The sequence below is a fragment of the Geotrypetes seraphini genome, chromosome 2 (genome assembly GCF_902459505.1).
Source record: "Geotrypetes seraphini chromosome 2, aGeoSer1.1, whole genome shotgun sequence".
Taxonomy (NCBI): domain Eukaryota; kingdom Metazoa; phylum Chordata; class Amphibia; order Gymnophiona; family Dermophiidae; genus Geotrypetes; species Geotrypetes seraphini.
Window position 1 is genome coordinate 223,237,352 of NC_047085.1, and position 26,639 is coordinate 223,263,990.

Genomic DNA, 26,639 nt, shown 5'->3' on the forward strand with positions numbered 1-26,639 from the left:
CTACCTGTTGTGTGATTAGCTTGTGTGTGTGTGAAATTACAGCCTGTTAGTGTTGTAGAAGGGAGGTTTGTTGTCCATATGGGGTTCTGATTTAGAGGTAATATTACTGAGGTAATAACCCCCAGGAAGACAGTCTTGATCGTGAGATCCATAAGGGACTCCTGCTCCAGAAGCTCATACGGTGGATGAGCCAGAGAGCGGAAAACCAGATTAAGATTCCAGGTTGGACAAGAAAGGTGCAACGGAGGCCTATGTCGCAGAGCGCCCCACTGAAAACAAGCCACATCTGGATGAGCTGCCAATGAGCCCTCAGAGAAGGAGGGCCCATACACGAAAGACCAGCAATCTGCACCTGGAGCGAAGTTACTGCTAGGCTCTTCTTCAGGCCATCCTGCAGAAAATCCAGGATCTGAAGAATCAATGTAACAGACAGTCTACCTGTCTCATGGTGCACCAGGCCTGGTAACACCACCAAGACTTCACATAGGCTGCCACTGTGGACTTCCTTTTGCTGTGAAACAGCATGTCAATTAAAGCTAAAGAATAGCCCCGGCTAGTAAAGGCCTCACGCTCAAGAGGCATGCAATAAGACCAAAGTGGTCCAGATCCTGCATCGTAATTGGACCCTGCGTGAGGAGGCAAGAATGACAAGGTAGCTCCCCTGATCCTGTTGGAGCTTAACTAAGATGGCCAATTGGGTGTAACCATGATCACTGGACCTCCGTGGGCTGCTATCCGTGTCAACAGATGCCCTATCATGAGTTATGGAAGGAAGACATGAAGGAGACCTTCCCATGGCCGGTGCTGAATCAGAACATCCAGGCCTGCGCTGCCAGCCTTGCAAGGGCGACTGAAGAATCGCTTCACTTTCCTGTTGGTCACAGTCACCATGAGATTGAACATTACTGATCTACTATGCAATTGAACGCTCTTTGAGATGGGAACCACTCTCCGGGGTCCAGCGTCTGACAGAGAAAATCTGCTTGAACATTGTCCACTCCTGCAACGTGCACCGCTGATAGCGCCACAAGGTGTCTCTCCGTCCACCAGAAGAGAAGCTGAGCTTCCATGCTCAGGGAGGGACTCCTGATTGACATAAGCCACTGCCGTGGCATTATCAAAGAAGACAAGGATGGCTCGATGACAGAGATAACCCTCGAAGTGGAGAAGAACTAGTCAAATCGCCTGAAGCTCCAAACAACTGATCGACCACTTGCACTCTGAGGGGCACCCACTGGCCTTGAACAGGAATGATCATACATACCGCTCCCCAGCCCTTGAGACTCACATCCCTAGACAGAATCACTCAATCCAAGATCTGGAGGGCAAGTCCCTTGGAAAGCCAGAGGGTTCACAAACACCATGCAAAACTGTTCTGCGCCACAGTCGTGCAGGGCAGGGGTACATGGGGATTCCAGCGTGGGGATTCCAGACAGGCTCTGGCCCAAGGGACCACATCGATTGTTGCCACCATGGTCCCCATAATTTGGAGGTACAGCCATGCCGTCAGAACTGGAGTGGCCAGAAGGTCCCTGACAACCTGTTGAAGCTTCTCCTGATGGGATACAGGCAGGAACACTTTGTTCTGCACTTTGGGAGAAGTTGTATGATACAAGGCATCAGCCATATAATCCACTCCAGAGATGATAAAATCCAAGTCACGAAGCACCACAGTATCAGGATCATGGCGCCGCTTGGAATGGCATGCATGAGTCATGAAGAAGTGGCTGATGCTGCATGAACACCAGCCACAGCCAAATCAAACAGATGCTTAAGGACCAAATCCACACCGGGAAGAGAAGTGTGCTTGGACAGCTGAGGAATCCACCTTCGAGGAATCAAAGTGCTTGTTAAAAGCCTCAGCCAGGAATAAAGCTGTGCCATAGCACAAGGTACCCTAAGGAGTCTCTTCAATGTCCGTAAGAATCCAAACCAGGTCAGGATGATCAGGAAAAGAGGCAGATTGTGGCCTCCAGTCACTCATGAGGGAATATTCTACAGTGACAGACAGATCAGACTGCAGCTTTAATGCCTGTAGAGATTCAGAGATCAAATCTACAATTAGCAGACGAACCTGGGGTGAGCTAGCTCCCTAGAGAACAGTCCCAAAGCTCCGACCTGATATGCAGGCTGTCCAGAGGGCTTACTGACAAGCAGGGAACCCTCCAGAAGCAGACTTTTTCCAAAGGTTTGCAATCTCCCGCAGTTGGACCTGTCCCCACAGGGAACCTCCACAGCACAAGAGTGAAAACTGCGAACAGAAAGAATGAAATTACATAAAATAAAACACGAACAGAAAAATCAAGCACCTATAGCCTGGCTTGTAGGAAGAAAGACTGAGGTTACAGACAGTGATAAGGTAAGAGGGGAGAGGTTTAATTATCTGAAGTTTGAGACTTTCTACAAAGTCCTGGTGGGTAGATAGAAATAGCCCACTGGTCCTGGAATAAAGTAGGATTGTACAAGAATTTTGTTATTACAGTCACTTCCAAAGTTTAAAAAACTTGCCTTCTGTACCTTTCCATCTTAAATTGCTTGACCTTCATATTCTTGCTGAGTTTAGTAATGATTACTCCTTGATCACCACTTTTTGCTTAAGAGCTAACAGGTCTCTTCATTTATACTACAGGACCTGATTTTCTAACAGTATGCTTGCTCTAGAGTTGGCATCTTTAAGGGGATAAGGGATTGGAATTTGATATACCACTTGGACAAGGTGTTTTAAGCAGTTGACAATCAGGTTCTCAAGCATTTTTCCTGTCTGTCCTGGTGGGTTCACAGTCTATCTAATGTACCTGGGGCAGTGGAGGTTTAAGTGACTTGTCCAGGGTCACAAGAAGCAGAGCAGGATTTGAACCCACAACCTCAGGGTGCTGAGGATATAGCTCTAACCACTACACAATACTCCTCCTCAGGCTTACAACATTTTTATCTGTAGAGGTATTACTTGCCCATACCTGTTTGTATGCATAAGGCTGCATTAGCCTAACTAAATCCTTTGAACTAAATTAGGACTGCATTATACTCATCATGTTGTAGATTCCTAATGTACTGCAAGATGGACTTTGCCAAGGCCATATTTGTGCAAGACACTGAATAGACATTTGTTTATTGTTCTTTATGTGATCATGAGGCCTGGGACTTTCTATAAGATATTTTTGGGGCCTACATCCTTGATTAGCAACATTACATGCACTTTAGTCTAAACCTGTCCGACACCATAGTTCAACCTGGCTTGTGTCTTGACCATCACCTCAGCTATTGCTCATTATCTTTTCATATGTACCATCTATACCTGATTTGTTCCATGGGGAATTCATGTGACCAAATCTTTCAATAATCCAATCAAAATTGTTTTGTGTGTGATAAAATGTTTATTATAATCATCGGCTTAAACTCCGAGAATGATCTCTTCTTTGCGGTTTTGTTTTTAGGCATGTATATATGTTCTCTCCTTAACTTTGGTGGAGACTACAGCTGAGAGCTTTCAAGTTTTCTAGACTCCATTCTCTAATCCATGATGTAGGTTGTCTAGGACCTCTGAGTACATGAGCACTTGCTACTCAGAGATGTATCTGACTAGAACTACAAGCGTGTGCTCTACTGAGTAAAATCAGAACTGTTTACCAGCTCAAGTACAACTAAGATCGCGTCAGAGGGAACTTGCTACTGAGGTGCATAGCGGCCTGCGAGGATCGCTACAGCTAGCCACTTTCCTCACCAGGCTGTAAACGAACATGCTGGACAGGGGGAGCAGGTAAGGGGTGCTGCTGGACCGAGGGAGTAGGGAAGAGGGACAGGGGGAGCAGGTAAGGGGTGCTGCTGGACTGAGGGAGCAGGGAAGAGGAACAGGGGGAGCACAGAAGAGGTGCTGATGGACGGGGGAGCAGGGAAGAGGGACAGAGGGAGCACAAAAAAGGTGCTGATGGATGGGGGAGCACTGAAGAGGGACAGGTGGAGCATGGAAGAGGTGCTGCTGGACAAGGGGGAGATAAAAGGAAGGGAGAAGGGCTACTGCTGGACAGGGGGAGCTGGCAAGGGATGGTGGAGGAAAAAGAGACAGAAAGAAAGAAAGATAGACAGAAAGTGGCCAAGGAGAGAGAGAGAAAGACAGACACACACATCTATTCTAGCACCCGTTCATGTAACGGGCTTAAAGACTAGTTTGTGTTAGGAAACAATAAGATTGTATCAAGAATAATTATTAGTGTGCTGCTGTGGCTACCTCTTAGTTTGTTAAGAAATAGTACCTATTACCAATAATTGAAATATATGTTTCCAGCATTTGACATTTTTTCCTTATAGTGCTATTAAACCTTCAAAGAGCCTTATTTTTGCTTTAGAACCACATGAGGGCAACATCATACTCCAAAAAGATGAGACTAGCCACAAACTCTAATCAGAAAATTATTAATTTATCAGCTAATTAGCCTACTTATCCTACATACATTAAGTCAAGGATCAATTCTTGCATCCAGAGATTTTTGGCCACTTTTCTGCTTGTCTTATAACTGGTAAAGGAAAGTTGCCGATCAACCATGGCTGAATTTGTAAATGATGAGCTTTTAAGGAAGGCACAAAGAAACTGAAGTGTGAGGTTGTGAACAATAGAACATCGATCTTAAAAATATAGAACAGCCATTTTTCTGGCTACCAAAACACAGGCCAATGCCCATGAATGAATTTTTTTTTACATATTGGAACATTAGATAAAATGTATTCTACTATAAATAAATTACTATGCATCTAGCAGCAAAGCTCAATAGGTCAAAAAAGGTTACCTGTTCCCAACACTGTGGTAAAAGTTCAGCTTCCACACGTGTTGGTCCAACATGACGAGCAAAGGCCACACAACCAGTTAGTATCATCTGCCTGAAACACAAAACCAAGATTTATTAATCACCATTTGAGCAAACAGAGGACCAGTACCAGTTTAGTTCTAAGCAATCATGGCAACCACCTATAAGTAATCCATAATGGCCTTTAATGATCTGCATTACAGATCTTAGAGGCTGGGTTAACTTGAAGGGATGAAAATGATAAACTATCTATTTGAAGGAACATAAGAATAGCCTTACTGGGTCAGACCAATGGTCCATCTAGTCCAGTATCCAGTCTTTGAGGAGACTAATCCAAGTCACAAGTACCTGGCAAAAATCCAAATAGCAGCATCCCATGCTACCATCCCATGTCTGTCTCAACAGCAGACTATAGACTTTACCTCCAGGAACTTGTCCAAACCTTTTTTTAAAACCAGATATATTAACTGCTCTTACCAAATCCTATTCCAGAGCTTAACTATTTTCTGAGTGAAAAACATATTTCCTCCTATAGGTTTTAAAAGTATTACTCTGTAACTTCATCGAGTGTCCCCAAGTCTCTGTAAATCTTGATGCAGTAAAAAAAAAATTAATCCACTTGTACCCGTTCTACACCACTCAGGATTTTGTAGACTTCAATCATATCTTCTCCTCAGCTGTCTCTTTTCCAAGCTGAAGAATCCTAACCTCTCTAGTCTTTCCTTATACAAGAGGAGTTCCATCCCCTTTATGGTTCTCAGTGAAGAAAACTAGATCTAGTACTTGCAGGAGCTTTCACTAGATATGGCAAGTGATAGACTCAGAGCAAATTAGATCAATGGAGAAACACAAATGTAGGAAAGTAGTTTATTTATAACTAGTATGTTCTGATGTTAGTATCATAATAAACTACACGGGAATGGTAGATTCAAGTAGTCACTGAACCTACAAATGCACAATTTATCTTATAAACAAAGGTAACATTTTTGTGTGATGCTCACATACAAGTAAGTCCATGAGTGCCAATCCTCATATGGCAGAAGCTCTGGATGCCATATCAAAAATATAAGTTGCAAGGAGTAAGTATTTTCCACCTTCTCTGCCCATGAATAACAGCTAGGATGCATATTGGGGAGTGGGGGGGAGAAGAAGAACATAGCATTCTGAAATGGTTTCTTTCCAAAAAATTTCAACATTCAAGTCTCCCTCCCCGATAGCACCAAAGAGTGTATCTTGGAACTCTTGGATCATTTGAGAGTAGATTCAACCACCATAGACTGTTGAGAAAGTTGTTTCTGAAGCCCCAAAGCCTTCAGGATTCTATAAAGTAAACCTTCTTATTAATAGGAGATATAAAAAGAGAGAGAGCTCTCACATTCTCATCTATACTGCCTTCAGAATTCTGAGAACAAATACTGTTACAGCTTCCTTACAGGGAGGGGGAGAAGGGGGGAATAGGACCTGTGGATATCTAGTGCTTCTTTTCTGGGCTCCTTCTCCATCTCTAACTAAAATAGACTGACCTGAGTCATCTCCCATATAAAACCGATGCTCCCTCTGGAGGGCATCTGCATCATTCATGAGGTGGGGAGGGATCTGAGAAACTCCCTAGCTCCTCATCAGAATCCCAAGAGTGCTCTGAGTCAAGTCTGTGAACTCCGAGTTGCAGCCTATCTCACACTATTGCCTGTATGGTCAGGCTCCTGTGCTATACTGATGGTTCCTGGTGAATCAGTGAAGCTTCCTTGCCGATTCACTAGAAAAAGACACTAATGAAACTGACTAAGCCCTTCAGGCTTTGGTGTTTCAACGGCTCTTTCAGATAGGGCAAGGGTCTCAAGTATCAGCTGGATTGTTTTTGCTCTCAACATCAAAAATGTCACAGCTGCAGTATCACATCTAGTGAAGAAATGCTTCATTCATCCTTGAAGGCTGCCAATGACAAAGGTATTTGAGTAACCCAAATATTGCAACTGGGGACTTGGGTTGGTGGAGGCTGTCGCATCCTCTCTCATGGCAAGGAGGATGAGTAGGCCTCATGTCAAGAGAACCTAGGACACCAGTAACCTTGATGCCACACTTCAATGGGGAGCAATGCCAAGATGATTCAGCCTCCACCTGACATCTTAACCAGCTCTTCCATTCACTCTTTGTGCCACACTCTATCCACCCGTTCTTTCCCTCCTCCCTAATTCCTGTCTCTCTTACTCCCACCTTACCAGGTCAAACTTAGAAACATAGAAACATGATGGCAGATAAGGTCAAATGGACCATCCTGTAAGCCCATCTGCAGGATCCACTATCTCCTTGTCTCCCTAAGAGATCCAACGTTTTGTTCCACGCTTTTTTGAATTCAGTCTTGTCTCCACTACCACTATCAAAAAAGTATTCCACACATCTACTATTCTTTCTGTAAAAAATGTATTTCCTTAGATTACTCCTGAACCTATCACCTCTTAACTTCATCATATGCCGTCTCATTTCAGAGATTCCACTCAAATGAATTTATGCCATATAAGTATTTAAAAAGCCTCTATCATAACTCTCCCGCCTTTCCACCAAACTATACATAGTGAGATCTTTAAGTTTGTCCCCATATGTCCTATGACAAAGACCATTTTAGTAGCCTTCCTTTGGACTGACTCCATCCTGTTTATATCCTTTTGAAGGTGCAATCATTGGAGTTGTACACAATATTCTAAATGAGATCTCACCAGAGTTTTATACAGGGGTATTAATGTCTCCTTTTTCCTACAGGCCATACCTATCCCTATGCACTCTAGCGTCCTTCTAGCTTTTGTTGTTGCCTTTTCAACCTGATTGGCCACTTTAAGATCATCACATACTATCACACCCAAGTCCTGCGCCTCCTTTGTGCACAAAAGTTCTTCACCTCCTAAACTGTACCATTCCTTCAGATTTTTGCAGCCCAAATGCATGACTTTGCATTTCTTAGCATTAAATCATAGCTGCCAAATTTCAAACCATTCTTCAAACTTTGCTAGGTCTTTCCGCATGTTATTCACACCAATAGGGGTGCCTACTCTATTGCAGATTTTGGTATCATCCGCAAAGAGGGAAATCTTATCCGACAGCCCTTCAGCAATATTGCTTATAAAAATGTTAAAAGGAAAAGGCTCAAGAACCAAACCTTAAAGCGCACAACTGGCAACATCCCTTTCCTCAGGGTGATCTCCATTGACCACTAACCTCTGTCGTCTTCCACTCAACCAGCTCCTGACCCAGTGTGTCACTTTGGGGCCCATACAGAGAGCATTCGGCTTATTTGATGCCTATGTGGAACACTGTTAAAAAGCTTTGCAAAAATCTAAGTACATCTTGCACATTCCCTCTATCTAATTCTCTAGTCACCCATTCAAAGAAATTGATTCTCTATTTTAAAAGCATGTCTATTAATTTACTTACACAGAAGTCAGACTTACTGATCTGTAGTTCCTTACTTCTTCCTTACTTCCACTTTAGTGGAGAGGGACCACATCTGCCCTTTTTAAGTCCTCCGGTACCACTCCCAACTCTAGAGAAGCATTGAAAAAGTCAGCCTGCAGTGCCACCAGAACTTCCTTCATTACCCTCGTATGTACACCATCCGGTCCAATCACTTTGACCACCTTTAGTTTAGCTAGCCCCTCATGAACACAATCCTCTGAACATTGATCAGGGTCTACCACATCTCCAGCCCTATTTGCATTTGCATTCTGCAGTCCCATTCCCTGCGCTTCAGCTGTAAACACAGAACAGAAATATTTGTTAAGCAATGGAGAATAAGGATGATTACCTTCATGACTACAGCAATTCAACCTTATCTTTATCAGCTATTATATATTTCTTCCCTTCATCTTTGAGTCTCATAATGCCTTTTCGCACTTCTTCCTATCACTAATATATATAAAAATGTTTTGTCCACCCATTTTACCATGTCAGCTATTTTTTCTTCCATTTGTATCTTTGCTTTTCTGACTACTCAACAAGCATCTCAACTTTTCCAGATATTTTAGTCTGTCCTCCTCTTTCTATGATCTTTTGTAGTTTATGAAAGCTAGCCTCTTTTTCCTTACCTTCTTGGCTACTACTTTTGAGAACCAAAGCGGCCTTCTTTTGCTCTTACTTATACTTACTTTCGACAACAATTCCTTGACGTAATCCCCCATCCGTTCAAAGTTAGTTTAAAAAAAAATCTAGAACCTTTCCTTTTCAATGAGCCTTCTCTGTACCCATCTTAATATTAAACTGTACCATGCAGTGATCAGTGGATGCCAGATGATCACCCAATATAACATCAGAAACACTTTACCTGTTTGTAAGCACTAGGGCTAGGATTCTCAAAAACCCACATTAAAAAGCAAAGGTCTGCTAACACAGCCGTTTTGATAGTGAAATCTAAAAGACCGAGACATTCCCAAAAAATTGCAAAAGCAAATGAGATCAGCAGACAGCAGCGAAGATTCACTAAATTTGCAGGTGCCCATCGCTGGTGATAGCGATGGGCACATGCGCAGATAAAACACTGTAAACCCCCCCCCCAAAAAAAAAACATAACAGTGGGAGAAATGCCCACACTAAAATGCTGTCCTAAAATCCCTGCCATGACCCTCCCTGCAGCAAGAGAGATGCTCACTCTCTCATGCTGCCCTAAAATCCCCGCCAACCCAGCCGTTGCTGCAGGAGAGATGCCCAATCTCTCCTGCTACCCTAAAATCCCCCGTGACCTGACCCGATGGCCCTCCGCAGCGTAAGAGATGCCCACTCTTCACCGCTTTCAAGTGACTCCCCCCATCTCCGCCGCTCCCTCTCCCTTACCTCTAAAGAGATGACCCGAAGGGATGTGGACACCCTCCTCCCAGCTGCTGCCTCTAAAATGTACCTACCATTCCCTGGTGCATCTTGGGATGCATTGGGGAGGGGCCTCAACGACTCTCTTTTGGTGGAACCCTCTCATTTTGCTCAGTTGGAGTCTAACGTGCATGATTTTTTTGCAGCATAATGACACGCCTGAGATCTCTCCCTTTACTCTGTGGGAGACGTTGAGGGTAGTGATGTGGGGGCATTTTATCGACTTGCAGGTCCATGTTACCAAGATGGGAAAAGGAAAACCAGCTTAGGGCTCAACTGGCTTCATTAGATTTGTCTTGTAAAGCTCTTGGAAATCAAGGGGATCTAAGGGATCAGCTTCAAATGGCTAGACTCCAATTGAAAGAATTGGAACTTGCTGATATAGCAGAACAGCTTAATAGAACATGTCAAGAACATTTTTAATTTGATAACCTTGCTAGACGACCTTTAGCACATAAATTGTGGAAATGCTGTGAATGGAACTTTGTTTCTGCTTTAGTTGATACAGAGTGTAGTTTACACACTGATACTTCCTTTATTCAGCAGCCGAGCACCCAAATAACATCCCTTACCCCGATTTAGCACCAGCACCAATCCACAGGACATGGCGATGCCCGAAGTTCCTCCCTCTGGGCTGGGTTGGACTGAGCATCGGAGATCTTCCCTCTTGGCTGGGCAGGACTGGGCCTTAAGCATTTGCACATGCTCAAGGTCCAGAGAGCAAGACCAGAAGGCCTTGAGCATGCGCAAATGCTCAAGGCCCAGTCCAGCCCAGCCAAGAGGGAGGATCTCCGATGCTCAGTACAGCCCAGCCCAGCCCAGAGGGAGGATTTTCGGGCACCGGCATGTCCTGTGCATTGGTGCTGGTGCCAAATTGGGTTTAGGGATGTTATTTGGGTGCTCAGCGGGGGATATAGGATCGAGGGGGGGGGCGATGCGAGCAGGGGGTGGGGTGCCGAATCACGGAGGGGGGGGCGGTATGGAGCTGTGCCGGTGGCCTCGAGGGGGGAGGGGAACGTATCAAGCGAGTTTCCATCCATTCCAATAGGGAAACTCACTTTGATATACGAGCAATTTGGTTTACGAGCATACTTCTGGAACGAATTATGCTCGTAAACCAAGGTTCCACTGTATGTTGTTTAACTGTACAAAAAACTCAAGAACATAAGAACATAAGAATTGCCGCTGCTGGGTCAGACCAATGGTCCATTGTGCTCAGCAGTCTGCTCATATGGTGGCCCCCAGGTCAAAGACCAGTGCTCTAAATGAGTCTAGCCTTACCTACGTACGTTCCAGTTTAACAGGAAATTGTCCAACTTTGTCTTGAATCCCTGGAGGGTGTTTTCCCCTACAACAGACTCCGGAAGAACGTTCCAGTTTTCTACCACTCTCTGGGTAAAGAAGAACTTCCTTACAATTGTACGTAATCTATCCCCTCTCGTTCTCTCTACCTTGGAGAGGGTGAACAATCTGTCTTTATCTGCTAAGTCTATTCCCTTCAGTATTTTGAATGTTTCGATCATGTCCCCTCTCAGTCTCCTCTTTTCAAGGGAGAAGAGGCCCAGTTTCTCCAATCTCTCACTGTATGGCAACTCCTCCAGCCCCTTAACCATTTTAGTTGCTCTTCTCTGGACCCTTTCGAGTAGTACATTGTCCTTCATGTACGGCGACCAGTGCTGGACGCAGTACTCCAGGTGAGGGCCCGGTAAAGCAGCATGATAACCTTCTCCGATCTGTTTGTGATACCCTTCTTTATCATTCCTAGCATTCTGTTCGCCCTTTTGGCCGCTGCAACACATTGCACGGACGGCTTCATCGATTTGTCGATCAGAACTCCCAAGTCTCTTTCCTGGGAGGTCTCTCCAAGTACCGCCCCGGACATCCTGTATTCGTGCATGAGATTTTTGTTACCAACATGCATCACTTTACACTTATCCACGTTGAACCTCATTTGCCATGTCGATGCCCATTTCTCGAGCTTGATTATGTCACGTTGCAGGTCTTCACAATCCTTCTGCATCTTCACTACTCAGAATAACTTATCGTCCGCAAATTTAATCACTCCGCTCGTCGTACCAATTTCTAGGTCGTTTATAAATATGTTGAAGAGCACGGGTTACGCTCTTCCAGTCCGAGTATTGTCCATTTACCCCCACTCTCTGTTTCCTATGCTCCAGCCAGTTTTTAATCCATGTGAGTATTTCACCCTCGATTCCATGGCTCGCAATTTTCTGAAGTAGTGGTTCATGTGGAACCTTGTTGAATGCCTTCTGAAAATCCAGATATACAATGTCGACCAGATCGCCCTTGTCTATCTGCCTGTTTACTCCCTTGAAGAAGTGAAGCAAGTTCGTCAAACAAGATATGCCTTTGCTGAAACCGTGCTGGCTTGTCCTCATCAGACCGTGTCTGTCAAGGTGATAAATGATGCAGTCCTTTATCAGCGCCTCTACCATCTTTCCCGGTACTGAGATCAGACTCATCGGTCTGTAGTTTCCCGGATCTCACCTTGAACCTTTTTTGAAGATTGGCGTAATATTCGCCACCTTACAGTCATCAGGAATCTTTCCCGATTTGATCGACAGATTGGCTATTTATTGAAGTGTTCAGCTATAGTCCCTTTCAGTTCCTTGATGACCCTTGGATGGATGTCATCCGGTCCCGGGGATTTATCGCTCTTAAGCCTATCGATCTGCTTGCATACCTCTTCTAGACTGACCGTCAACCCTGCCAGTTTCCCGTCTTCGTTTCCAGCATATAGCCTTGAATTTAACCATCCATCTATTTATCCCCACTGATAGATGCACTTGGACCCTCAACTACATAGTAAGCTTTGTCGTAGAAAAATACTAGTATCATAACTAAGTTATTTGAATGCTCTAACATGTATTTATTAGGTGTTTTATTAGTATTATGCTGCAATTGTGTTATATCTGGTATTTGAAATTCAGTGCTGTCAAATATGTATATTTTGTTACTGTTTCATGTTAATCCTATTTTTAGGTTTCAATTTGCTGTTTTCAAGTATACTTCATTCATTGTATTTATGTTTATATTTGGTCATTTTTACTACTGTTATGCTGTTAACAAAATTGTACGTTATATTAAAAACTGTACCTGCTGTATACTGCCTTCATAAAGGTGATTAATAAATCCCAATCATGTAAACTGTTTTGATTGTAACCACAGACAGGCAGGATATCAAGTCCCATTCTAATTCAATCAATAAATCTGGTCATATCAAGATGAATATGTACTCCTTGAATTCCAGCACACGTATGCAATGCTAACAAGCAACAAGCTCAGTACAAGGCAGATGGGAAATACTCAGGTGTAGCATTGTCCTAGCTCCTTCACAAAAGCAGATTCTTTGGTCATTAAAAGGAAATTAAAGTTTAAATTAAGCACGAGGGCATTTTTATATGTCATAGCCCAAAAACCTTTTACTTGATATAGTGCATTGCTCCCTTGGGATTTTACACATGTTGAATCTTCAAACAATTGTTAATAAATTGATAAAGAACAAATTTCCTTTGATAAAAAAACAAACAACCCCCCCCCCCATTCTCTTTTCTCTCATTGAGCCATATTTGTTGTTAACAATAGTTTCTACCATTTTAAAGTGTGGAACGGCTTCAGGTGGAAGTAATGGACATCAATACTTTGCCACACACTTTCTTAAATTCAGATAATCACAGAGAAAGAGTTAAGAGAGATCAGTAGAGATTATAGATGGGCAGACCGAATAGACCATATTGTCTTTAATCTGCTATCAACTTCTATTGTCTATGCAAAATTATAAGGTCATGACACTGTAAAATCCCAAAGGACCTAGAGGAAAAAGGTTTGTCCCCGTGTGCTTTAGAGAAAACTTCAATCTGCTCTGTATAACAAAAAAGCCATATACTGTATAGTAAATAAAATTTGACCTATAAATGATTTTAATATAACTAAAGTTTATAAGATCCTGAAATAAAGTTTCTGATATCTGATCTACCCACCCACACTGTGTTTATGCACATAAGGAAAGAAAATCTCAAACAAATGAAACACACCTTTGCTCATCATCTGGTCGTTTGATCAAATTGAAGAGTATATGCAAAAGCTGATCTCTCTCTCTGGGCTCCGGATGGAGGCACGCAGTGCACAGGATAAGAGGAATCAACTCCTAGACAATGGAAAGGAAAACAAACACAGCTAACACACTTTGGGAAATATCCCCAAACAGTATAGAAAGATAAATAATTATGCACACAAAATATATGAAGATTAGAGTATGAAATAGTCCCGAATATAAAAACATTCTGTCACCTTAAGTCATAAATTGATATAACTCAAAGGGCCAAAGCTCGAAGCTTCAACTGTACAAATTTAGAATACACTGAATTCAATACTCTCGGCACAGGAGCTCAGACAATCAATTAACCTTATGTTTCTTTAATATGTGCTATACATCAGTGTTTCTCAACACAGTCCTGGAGTACCCCTTGCCAGTTAGGGTTTCAGGATATCCACAATGAATATACATGAAATAAATTTGCATATAATGGAGACTGTGTATGCAAATCAAGTTTATGCATATTCATTGTGGATATCCTGAAAACCTGACTGGCAATGGGGTATTCCAGGACTAAGTTGAGAAACACTGCTCTACATAATGTCAGCAATTTCTAAGCATAGCAGAGGAGAATAAAGAAGCATCATTAAAGTAGTAAATTCTTTCACAAAATGTTTGAATCAATATGATTTTGCTCTCTACAAACTAGCAATTTTTTTTCTCCCCCCCCCCTACCATTTTGGTAAAGTTTCTCTAAAAAAATTGTAGATTGTATCTTCCCTTTCTTGTGGGCTAATCAGGCTTCAATGTGTTAGGATGCCGGGAAGGTTTTTAATTATTTCTGATCAATTCTTTCTTAGAATAGAACATTATTTTTAAGAGGTCTTCAATTTTTTATATCTAGATTCTTGATTGACTCATTTTCTAGGTGGATTGTGTACATAACACCTACTTTGTCCTGGTTTCTAGAAAAGAAAAAGAGCCCAGGAAACTGGCTAATAGATTTTCCTTGTAGGAAGGGTTTTAAGACAACAAAGGACATCAGCGAGCAATCTACTAGATACAATATAACACTATATTATGAGAAAGACATTTCAGGTGTTCATACAATCTCCTAAGTGAATCATATAATAAAAATGAAGACATAACCATCTTCTAAATATATGGATACTGTACCTCAACTGTGTCCAAGACTAGTGACGGTATATTGAAGCACTAAGATAGTTAAGGATGTGTGGTCAGTAAAGCTAATGTTTGTTAAAAACTTTATATACCACATAACAGCCTAAAAAGGATCCAAGCGGTTTACAATGTATAGTTCATATTCATTAAGAAAAGAACTCCATTTAAAAATAGGAAAGGAAAAGATATCTATATATTCTGTGTATACAGTGACAGTTTCTCAATTCTGTAAAAGTATGCAGAATAGGAATTCTGAGGTCAAAATAAGGTGGGATAAAGGTCACAGAGGAGGAAGTAAGGAAGAATTCTGAGCTTCGAAGGCTTATCAGAAATTTTATGACAACATTTTAATTGTCAGATTGCATATTCCTGACAACAGTAATTTTGCTACTGCTAAGCTATGGATGCCAAACATTAGATTTGATATATGCTAAGGCAGTGGTTCCCAACCCTGTCCTGGAGGACCACCAGGCCAGTCGGGTTCTTGGGATAGCCCTAATGAATTTGCATGGGGCAGATTTGCATGCCTTTCACCTCCATTATGCAAATCTCTCTCATACATATTCATTAGGGCTATCCCAAAAACCCGACTGGCCTAGTGGTCCTCCAGGACAGGGTTGGGAACCACTGTGCTAAGGGAACCCCAAATATTCACAGTTGCAATCCAACATACCAATCACCCCCCTATCATTACAGTTCTAACTGAAGCAGTGGGGGTGAATTGGTATAGATTATATGACCATAAAGAAAACAAGCAAGCCTGTGAACAAAGTTTTGTAAAACAAAATGTTATATACCCCATAAGGAGAAGGTTCAAATTGAGCAACTTTTAAGTTGGCCAAGAGCCAATAGGGAATGTGCACTCTACATTTATTTTAAAAATTTCTATACCGTTTTATTCCAAAACGGTTTACAATAAAATTACATACAAAAAATATTGAAACAGGTCAGAACGGATAAAAACAAAAGCAGAAAGATTCAATCTTTGCAATAGGTCAAATGCTCAAAGAAATGCATCAACAAATAATTGCATTTTCAGCAATTTCCTGAATGAACTCCTTCTTGCCAGGCCAGTATTTTTGATGTGCCTGCAATCTTGATATGACGACAGGAATCTGCTTCAGCAACACAAAATTCCTAACTTTTCTGACAAATTAAGTATCTTACAGTGATGTTCTATGTACCAGAAATTTAACTTCTGTAGTTAGAAGAGATCTGAATAGCTATTTGTACAATTTAAAGCATACCAAAGAAGGTTTCCCTTACCTTTAAGAAAGACTTGCAGGTCTATTTTAAGAGGTTTACAAAACTAAATAAGTTACAGAAAGTTCCTCCATTTGCTTACCATTTGTATTCCATCATACAATACCAATATGAGCATGCTTTTTTAATAAAGGCACATTAAATACTATTTCAAAGCAGTTGCTACACACCTTGGCCACAGGCAATAAGATAAAATGGGGAAAAAAGGATTACAAGCATATATAGTACCAAGCATGCCACTTGATGCCAGGTACAGCACAGAGTAATCAGAGCTGGCAGGCAAGATTGGGAATTAGGACAAATAAAATAAAGAAAAGACATCACACATCTATTGCAAAAAAATTGCTCCCAAGCACTATTTTGTACAAGCTAGAAAAAACATGTCCTTGCTGAGTTATCCCCCAAAAAATGACACTACAGAAATAAACTAGTCTATAAATTATCAAAAACATTTTGTGTTAAAAGGCAGCCCTATGTGGATTTAAAGTGGTGGAGTCATACAAAAAGCTGAAGGTTACATTCTCTAAGTTTTTTTTTGGGGGGGGGTTGGTTTGTTTGTTTTTTTTACATGAAAGTGTAGAAATTGTGTTATAGATTTTACACAAGGTCTAAAAGGCAAACTAAAAAAACATGACTACTACTAAAAAACAAATCTAGTTTTGCTCTTAAGAAAACCATTGGTTTTGACTTTTTCTTGTTTTTCTTTTATATCATCCATAGCAAATGTGTCAATATTTAATACCGCTGTCTGCTTTTAAATTGTTTACTTCATTGGCTGCCTTTGGAGGCAAGAGTATTATTCAAATTTTCCTGTATCTGCTTTAAGTTGATATCGGGATTGTCTCCAGCTTACCTTTTTCCTCATTTTGTGTTGCATGGACCATCAAGAGAAACTATAAACTTCTATTTATTTGCTTATCCCAAAATTAATGGGTGTAGATATAAGACCTTCTTAGATAGGACCCTAGCATTTCAAGCTGGTAGGCAACAATCTTGGTTAGGTAAATGTATTCAGCAAGCTATGTTATCCTATTGCAGTTTTCAGAAATTAATTAAGACCACTTTGTTCGATAAGTTTATTACTTAGTGAGTTTTATTATTGAAATTCTATTTTACAAATATCTGCATTTTTTACTGTATTGTATTTCGCTGATTGTCCAGCTCTTTTTAGTGTAAACTGCCTAGAACTTTTGGCTATGGCGGTATAAAAGAATAAAGTTATTATTAAGTGCCATTATCTAATAGGGCTCCTTTTACGAAGCCGCGGTAGCAGCTTTAACGCGTGCGACTTTTCAACATGCACTAACCCCCGTGCTAGCCGGAAAACTACCGCCTGCTCAAGAGGAGGCAGTAGCAGCTAGTGCAGCCGGCGGTTTAGCGTGCGCTATTACGTGAGTTAAACCACTAACGCGCCTTCATACAAGGAGCCCATAGTGTTCAGCAACACACACTGTCCAAGCAGTCAGAACTGACATTATACAGACTGTGGTGCTATTCAGTCCACTATATGGATAAAATATAGTAAAGTCTTTTTGCTGGTCTAAAATCATCTGGTTAGCTATACAGAGACTGAATATCGCTCCTCTCCGTATAGTTGGGCAAAATGCCCATGTTCTACCTCAACAGCTAGGTGAGGATGATGAGGTCCCATAACATTGGCAGAGACTTGATATGTAGGAGATGGGGGGAATTTGTCAGAAGCAAACCTCACATAAAACAAACTAGAGGCTGTACAGAGATAGGCTTACCTACATGATCACTAAGGGCCGGATTCTATATAGGATGTCCAGTCTCAGAAGCCACCTAAGCGACTTTTCAGAATCGTGCCTGTCCTAACGTCCAGACGCCTAACCATCCTGATTCTTTAACCTACTGGAACCTGCCCCCCTTCCCCCGATCATCGAAAGGAGGGATGCCCAATTCCTTCTGCAGGAAACGCCCCCCCCTCCCCAAGATCAACAGCAAGAGGGATGCACACTCCTTCCTGCCGGAAACCCCCCTGAAAACCTACCCCCACCCAGATCCCCCTCCCAGTACCATTTTCTTGCAGGCCAGCTGGAGGGATTTTTACTCCATCCGGCTGGTAGGCCCACCTCCACAGAATGATAGGTCTTACCCTTCCCGGTGCATCCTGGGAGTAGGCATCCCTGCTGCCGGTGATCTTTGGTGGGGGGGGAGGGTTTCCGGCAGGTTTTCCGGCAGATATTCGGGGCATGGCAGCAGGAGGAATTGGGCACTCCTCCTGCTGTGGACATTCAGAGGGGGTGAGGGCTTCGTGGGTTCTAGCAGGAGGGACTGAGCATCCTTCCTGCTGGCTGACTTTGCAGGGGGATGGGTTCCCTGCTACGGCCACTAAATTGATTGTGGTAGGGAGATTCCCTTGCCACGATCCGTTCAGCGGCTGCATTTATTGAAAATGTAGGGCCAACATTTTGCTGGCCTACATTTCAGGTGCCTGTCATGGCCCTAGGGAGACACCTAGTGCCGCCTAAGACCACTTCTGGGTGAAACCACGCCCACACCTAGCCTTGGGCGAGCTTAGGCGGCCCTACACGTCTCCCTAGGCTCACGAAAACCCTTACAATATAGGCTGCCTGCCTCAGGGTGTTTTTTTTTTTTTTTTTTAAACGTGCATACCGATTGGCTGGTTAGACAGCAGTAGGATACCTACTACCGCCTACAAATTGAGACGCTGTTTATAGAATTTGCCTCTTATTGCATTAAGTTGAACACTTAAAAAGTTGGGTTTTAAGTTCAAATCATTTTTATTGAAACTGAATTAAACCCCCCCCCAAAAAACCAGCAACCAAAAGAAAAACTGCTCATATTAACACATACCATTAGGGTGTGTTAATTTTGGAGCTTGGTCATGATGGCTGCCTGATGAAGCTCTGCAGAATGCCATCACTCCGCTCTTATATTTATTAATGGTAAAGAGGAAATCTAAGATCCAGGTCCTTTTCATCTGAATCTGAGTCTGTGTCCTCATTAACTGGCCCAATGGATGCTTTTGTGGAGCGCAGACCTAGGGCAGGGTCTGGAGGGGTGTCACCATCAATGGTGCAACTGATGAGAGAAACACATACCATCCAAACCAAAAGCACATCAATGACTTGATCAGAGATCTTGGTCTCACCAAGTCCAATGCCAAGCTTTTGATGTCTATGTTCAAGCAGTAGAACTTGGATGAAGGTGTGCAAGTCACAGATCAGATGAAGCATCACAGTGTGCCACAGTGCCTTGAGCCAGCTCAGCCTGGCCCTGCTAACAAATAAATCCCTCAGTTTGGATGGGTTTCCCAACAAATTTTATTGAACATTTTTTCATGAATTAGCCCCTATGCTGCAGGACCTTCTTAACAGAGTCCTGCAGGAAGCTTCTTTGCCTGAAATATTGATTGAGGCATGAGTATCAGTTAATCCCAAGGAGAATAGATAAAAGAGAATGCTCTTCCTCTCACCCAATCTTGGTTTTGAATTTGGATATTAAATAGCAGTAAAGGTTTTACTGATCTGTTGAGTTCTGTTTTACCCCATCATAGAAACATAGAAGATGACGGCAGAAAAGGGCTACAGCCCATCAAGTCTGCCCACTCTGCTTACCCACCCCCTGTCTATGCCCTAATGACCCAATTTCCTTATCTTGACCCTCGTAGGGATCCCACATGGGTATCCCATTTATTCTTAAAGTCTGGCACGCTGTCTGCCTCGATCACCTGCACTGGAAGCTTGTTCCAATGATCAACCACTCTCTCTGTGAAGAAATACTTTCTGGTGTCGCCGCCATGAAATTTTCCGCCCCTGAGTTTGAGCGGGTGCCCTCTTGTGGCCGAGGGTCCCTTGAGAAAGAAAATATCATCTTCTACTTCGACACGTCCCATGAGGTACTTAAATGTTTCGATCATGTCTCCCCTCTCCCTACGTTCCTCGAGAGTGTAGAGCTGCAATTTGTTCAGTCTCTTCATACGAGAGACCCTTGAGCCCCGAGATCATCCTGGTGGCCGTCCGCTGAACCGATTCAATTTTGCGCACATCTTTACTGTAATGTGGCCTCCAGAATTGCACACAGTACTCCAGATGAGGTCTCACCATGGCCCTGTACAATGGCATTATGACTTCAGGCTTTCGGCTGACGAAATGTCTATTGATACAACCCAATATCTGCCTTGCCTTAGATGAAGCCTTCTCCACTTGATTGGCAGTTTTCATGTCTGCACTGATGATTACTCCTAAATCTCATTCTGCTGAAGTCCTAGTTAAAGTTTCTCCGTTCAAGAAGTACGTCCTGCATGGATTTCCGCTTCCGAGGTGCATGACCTTACATTTCTTAGCATTGAAGCCTAGCTGCCAGGTTGAGGACCAACTTTCCACACTGACCAGGTGGGGTTTCAATCAGCATTGGCATATGCTGAATCTTTTCTTTATAGTTCAATATGAGAAAATTCCAGTTTATTAATTAAGTATAGATGCAGAAAAGCCTTTGATTGACTTCAGTGTTCTCCCCAGAAATTTTTTCCAGCCGGGTGGCATGAAAAAGTAGCTGGGTGGGGTGGGCGAGACAGGGAAATTTGATGGTGGGGAAAATTAAGGGCTCCTTTTACAAAGATGCGTTAGCACCTTAATGCGCGGAATAGCGTGCGCTAAATTGCCGCGCATGTAGCCGCTACCGCCTCTTAAGCAGGCGGTAGTTTTTCAGATAGCATATGCTAATCCGGTGTGTGTGCTAAAAACACTAGCGCACCTTTGTAAAAGGAGCCCTAAATGTGTACTATCTTTATTAATTATTATTTTCCAATGTTCACTATTGCTTCCTTTTTTTAAGGTTTGACACTTGTGCCAGAATATTTTTACTAAATTTAAGAAGTATCCAATTCTAGAAGTGAATAATTAGATATTCGCCCTCTTTCAAATGGTATAGAGCAATGGTCTCAAACTCAAACCCTTAGTCGGGCCACATTTTGGATTTGGAGGTACTTGGAGGGCCACAGAAAAAATAGTTAATGTCTTATTAAAGAAATTACAACTTTGCGTGAGGTAAAACTCTTTATAATTTATAAATCTTTCCTTTAACAGTTAAAGGAAAGATTTATAAACTATAAAGAGTTTTACCTTATGCAAAATTGTCATTAATTATTTTTTCTGCGGCCCTCCAAGTACCCTATTTTTTCTGCAGCCCTCACATTTAAAGTTTAATATCTTTCCTTTCTCAAAACTGACACATTTCAATCACTATATTGAAAATAAAATCATTTTCCCTACCTTTGGTGTCTGGTGACTTTATTTTTCTGAAAACAATGAACAGACTGCAGATAATGTACAAGATGCAGGCGTTGTTTATTAATAAATGCAGTAACATATACAACCTTATAGCCAACCAAGGGACCCAACACGGTCCGTGTTTCGGATAACACGCCTTCCTCAGGGGTCCATGATGGTTAAGGTATAAAGCAAACTGCATAAAAGATAACAAACACACGCCAATCATGATCAAATGGGGTCAAGCAAGTCTTACACAATGCCATTTGATCGTGATTGGCGTGTGTTTGTTATCTTTTATGCAGTTTGCTTTATACCTTAACCACCATGGACCCCTGAGAAAGGCGTGTTATCCGAAACACGGACCGTGTCGGGTCCCTTGGTTGGCTATAAGGTTGTATATGTTACTGCATTTACTAATAAACAACGCCTGCATCTTGTACATTATCTGCAGTCTGTTCGTTGTTTTCTGGTTGCTGTTGTTTACTGCAGACTACGTTGGACTTTCTTTCTCCCTTTTGTGTATCGACTTTATTTTTCTGTCCATTTAACTATGTTTCCAGGGTCTTCTTGTCCTTTGACTGTTTTTCCTCTCCGTCTTCACTTTCTGCCTTAAATCCATCTTTGGCATTAACTTAATATTCAATTTTTCTGCTTTCTTTTCAAAATCTATGTTTCCATGTCTTACCTTCCCTTCTATCTCTCTCTTCTTCTGTCCCTATTTCCATGGTCTGCATCTCTTTCTTTCCTTTCTCTCCATCTCTCCTTCCTTCCTTTCCCCTGGTCTGGCATCTGTCTCCTTCCCTCCCCCAACTTTTTATTTCTTTCACCCTGCCCCTTCTTTCTTTCTCTCTCTATCCATGCCCCCATTCTTTCTATATGTCTGTCTTTCTCTCTCTCTCTGTGCCCCCTTTCTTTCTCCATGCCCGCCCTTTCTCTCTCCATGTCCCTTTCTGTCTGTGTCCCGTTTCCCTTCTTTCTTTCTGTCTCTCTGTCCCCCCTTTCTTTCTTTACTTCTCCCTGCCCTCCCCCAAGCCACCGCCGCAATCGAGGAACAGGCCGCCACCGCCGCAATTGGGGAACAGGTCACCACCGCCGCAATCAGGGGACAAGCTGCCGCCACCACAATCGGGGAACAGGCCGCCGCCGTCGCAATCGGGGAACAAGCTGCCGCCGCCACAATCGAGTAACAGGCCAGTGCCGAGGTCTTAACTCTCCCTGCTTATCTTCCCCAGAGCGGGCCAACCAATTCACGCCACCCGACGTCAATTCTAACGTCGGGTAGGAACTTCCGGGCCAGCCAGGCAGCAATTGGCTGGCCCAGAACTTCCTCCCCAACATTAGAATTGAACGTCGGGTGGCGAGAATTGGTCAGCTCCGAGCTGGGGAAGATATATAGGGAGAGCTAAGACCTGGGGCGCTGACCTGTTCCCCGATTGCGGTGGCTTGGGGGAGGGCAGTGGGGAAGGAAAGCAGATTGGAGACCCCTGCTTTAGGCAAGGACAGATCGCGGGCCGCATGTGGCCCGCGGCCATGTGTTGGAGACCGCTGGTATAGAGGTTTAAAAAAGGGAAATGCGTTAATGAAATCATTAGGTTCAATCTAGCCATTTATTTCTGCATGAATTTAAACAATTAAAAAAAAAGATAAATATAGCTCATCCAGTCATACAAGAAACATCTCTACAGCACCTCTAATAATATTTTGATCACTATATTCCTTCCTGATGTCTCACTGAGGATATGAAATAGATGCGATCCCCACTTCCAAACCTCTTCCACATAATTTGAAGGAGACCTGTGTGATCGCACTACAGCAAAATAAAAAAGTAGTAGATAAAAATCAAAGTGAGAGCTAGGCAAAACAGTTTAGGTAAAAATGCAGGTAATAATTAGCAATGTATTAAAAATATTTTATTTTTATTTGCTTACAATGTCATTTGAAAGCTGTTTGATGTTAATACAGCTTTAATTTAATTCATTATAGTGTGTGTGTGTGTGTGGGGGGGGGACAACACCTACATCAACAGTAAAGTTAGCATAGGGTCATTAAATCCAGTGGCGTACCTAGTATATATGACAGCCAGTGCTGATCATTTTTTAATAACCCCCTCCTCTATATAAAAAAAGTTATTTTTAGTAATAATCCATGAGTTACACAACAAGGATGCACCTAGGAAAAGGCAGCATCTTAAACACTGCAGTGAGCACTAGAACACCAACACATGCATTGTAAAACTAAACAAGCTAGATCCTGCACAGTCAATTGATCCTGTACAGTCATTGCTAACAGAAAGCCATGTCTTTTTCATACACACAGAACAGAGATACACCCTGGCCTAATATGGAATAATCACAAACTAAAAATAGAAATATGTAGACAAAAGTTAAACTGAAACGCCAATAAACCAGACTCTGCATACAATGCAACACCACAGAAACAGTGACACGTATCCTAATACTGTGCAAAATATAAAGACAGTAGATGTAAATTTGAAAAAACTGCTACATAACAATCACCACTTTACAAATTAACAAATATAAATAAAACAGGGAAGAGAGAAATAAGAAAATACCATTTTATTGGACTAATCTATTTTTCAATTAGTAGTAATTAGCTTTCAGAGGCCAAATCTTTCTTCAAGACAGTACAGTATACTGCTGTTATGGTATCCTGTCCTGAACTGAGGAAAGGGGTTTAGTCCCCAAAAAACTGCCTTATTTCCATTTTCTATTGATAAACTTTAATCAATACAGTTACAATACTACTTGATTCTACATAAAGCAACAACAAATTTTTTTTCCACCTTTTGTCGTTTCTGCTTTAATCATCTTCTCTTCACTCTCTTCTTTCTATTCAGCGTTTGTCCTCGCTCCCTTCCATGCAACATCTGTCCTCTCTCTTTGCCCCTTCCACCCAGCCTCTGCCCTCTCTCTCTCTCCCCCTTGCATCCACTGTCCACCCTCTATGCCCTTTCCATCCAGTGTCCGCCCTCTCTCTGTTCCATATGACATCTTCCCTCTTTCTATGTCCCAATAAAATGTATATCCTTTGCCCTTTCTCTCCTTTGTACTCTGTGACCTTTGTACTTTGTGCCTTTGTACTCCTGTGCCCTTTCTCTCCATTTCAGCTTCACCCTCTCTCCATTTTTTTTGTCTCCACCACTTCCCCTATGCTCTGGCACTTCTATCCCCTTCTCTCCCCCATGCCCTGGCATCTCTCTCCTCTCCTTCCATCTCTCCCTTCCACTCCATTATCTGGCATCTCTTCTCCTTCCTTTCTCTCCTTCCTTCCTTTCACCTGGTCTGGCATCTGTCTCCTCCCCCTTCCCCCATATGCCCTGACATATCTTCCCCCTCCATGGTCTGGTAGCTCATTTCCTTTCCCTCCCTCCTATGGTCTTGGCATCTCTTTCCTCTCCTCTCCCTTCCCTGGTCTTCCTTCTCCCCTCTCTCTCCCCAATTGTGTGCAGCAGCAGCACTTTTCTTCCTCTCCCCCCTCCCCAATTGGATGTTGCAGCAGCATTTCTCTTCCCATCCCTCCCCTCATGCCCTGGAATCTCTCTCCTCTCCTATGTCTCCCTCTGCTTCCTTGCTCTGGCACCTTTCTTTCCTTTCCCTATGGTCTGGCATTTGTCTCCTTAGTTTCCCTTCCCTCCCTTCCCCCATGCCCTGCCATTTCACTCCTCTCCCCTACCCCCCTCCATTATCTTGCATCTCCACTCCTTCCTTTCTCTCCCTCCTTCCTTCCTTTCTTTCCCCTGGTCTGGCATCTGTCTCCTTCTCCCCCCCCCCATAGTCTGGTATCTCCTTTCTTTTCCCTCCCTCCTATGGTCTTGGCATCTCTTTCCTCTCCTCTCCATGGTCTTCCTCCCCCCCATTGGGTGCAGCAGCAGCATTTCTCTCCCCCCTAATTGGGTGCAGCAGTAACAGCATTTCTCTCCCCCCATCATTTCTCCCCCCCCCGCCTCGGTCAGCAGATTTGCTACAGGCTAAGGCAAGAGATAGGTCAACGACGGAGGTAAGCTTACAACTGGGAGCTCTTCCTTGCTTCGGGCCTTCCTCGCTGCTGGGTCCTGCCTTCATGGAAACAGAAAGTAGGCAGGACCCGGCAGCGAGGAAGACCCGAAGCAAGCAAGAACACCAAGTTGTAAGTTTTCCTCCCTGCCCTATCTCCCGCCTTAGCCTGTAGCGAATCTATTTCTCGGACCTACTTCATTTCTCTTAGGTACCTTCTCCCTCCGTTAGTCAGCATCAGTTACTGAAGCACGCAGCTGCGAGCTTCCGCCTCTCCTCTTTCCGATTGGTTTCGCTTTGTGCAGGAGCGTCTTGTGCGATAAGCTGCAGAACAAAAGTAAACACGACGTCGGGATTCTTCCTGTTTGTGCACTGGGTCATAATGAGCCTGCAGCCCCTGCCTCCAACTGCGACTGTAAAAATCGACCAGCAGTAGGAAAATTGTTTAAAAAAGTAAAGCTGAAAACCCTTTTTCTGGCGCTTAAAAAAAAAAAAAGTCAGGCGGAGGCGAATTTGCAGCCAAGATGACAGCCGGGCGCTCACCTAATCTAGCCGGGCGGGGCGCCCGGCTGAAAGGCGCTAGGGAGAACATTGGACTTCATTATGGATTTTTGAACAGAATTTGGGATAAAATTCGCATACCTGTGAACTTTAGAGCCTGAGGCCTCTGTGAGATTAAATGCTAATAACTCTGTTTCAGCTGGGGAGGGGCACTCATCAGGCTGCCCCCTTTCATGCTTGCTGTTTGCTTTCTCTATGGAGCCATCTATGACAGTGATCTGGGACAATCCTAATATTTTTGGGATTCAAATCCCATGCCAAGTCAGGCAGGTGGGAAGGCATGCACACATCTCCAGTTGGTTCTATGAAAGGCTCCAAGAATCTGAACACTGGGTAGCATTTGTACCGGGGCTCTGCTAGTGACACTACCCATCTGTGGTTATCTATTTTCCTGTTTGTCTTTGCAGAAAATATAATACTTCTCATCTAATAGGTCTACGAGAATGCAAATTTCAGTTTCCACAATGTCATCAAAATCCTTTTAGAAAACTGGTATCCAAATATGTCCAAATGTGTTATTTCAACCCTAAGCAAGCAATCTCCAATGTGGCTCTATGTTCAAGATTTCAAGGAGAAACGCTAATATCCAGCCAAATAATCATGGTGCTTCACATCAGAATTTCTCCTTGAAAAAATCATATCTATGGAGAAATAA

At 42.9% G+C, this 26,639-nt stretch overlaps 1 protein-coding gene across 11 annotated transcripts in view; it reads right to left on the reverse strand.

Annotated features, from left to right (window-relative positions):
* Positions 1-26,639, reverse strand: part of RELCH (RAB11 binding and LisH domain, coiled-coil and HEAT repeat containing) — a 403,047-nt gene that overhangs the window by 221,394 nt on the left and 155,014 nt on the right. For 10 of the 11 annotated variants that reach the window (XR_004538476.1, XR_004538477.1, XM_033934993.1 and 7 more), the window contains 2 exons: positions 13,706-13,818; positions 4,782-4,872 (listed from right to left, as the gene is read on the reverse strand). Coding sequence is in view for 9 of the 11 variants with exons in the window: in XM_033934993.1 (XP_033790884.1) it covers positions 4,782-4,872; positions 13,706-13,818 (204 nt within the window). In the remaining 2 variants the exon portion in view is untranslated. The remainder of the gene's footprint in view (positions 1-4,781; positions 4,873-13,705; positions 13,819-26,639) is intronic. The other variant, XM_033934999.1, reaches the window with a different exon arrangement.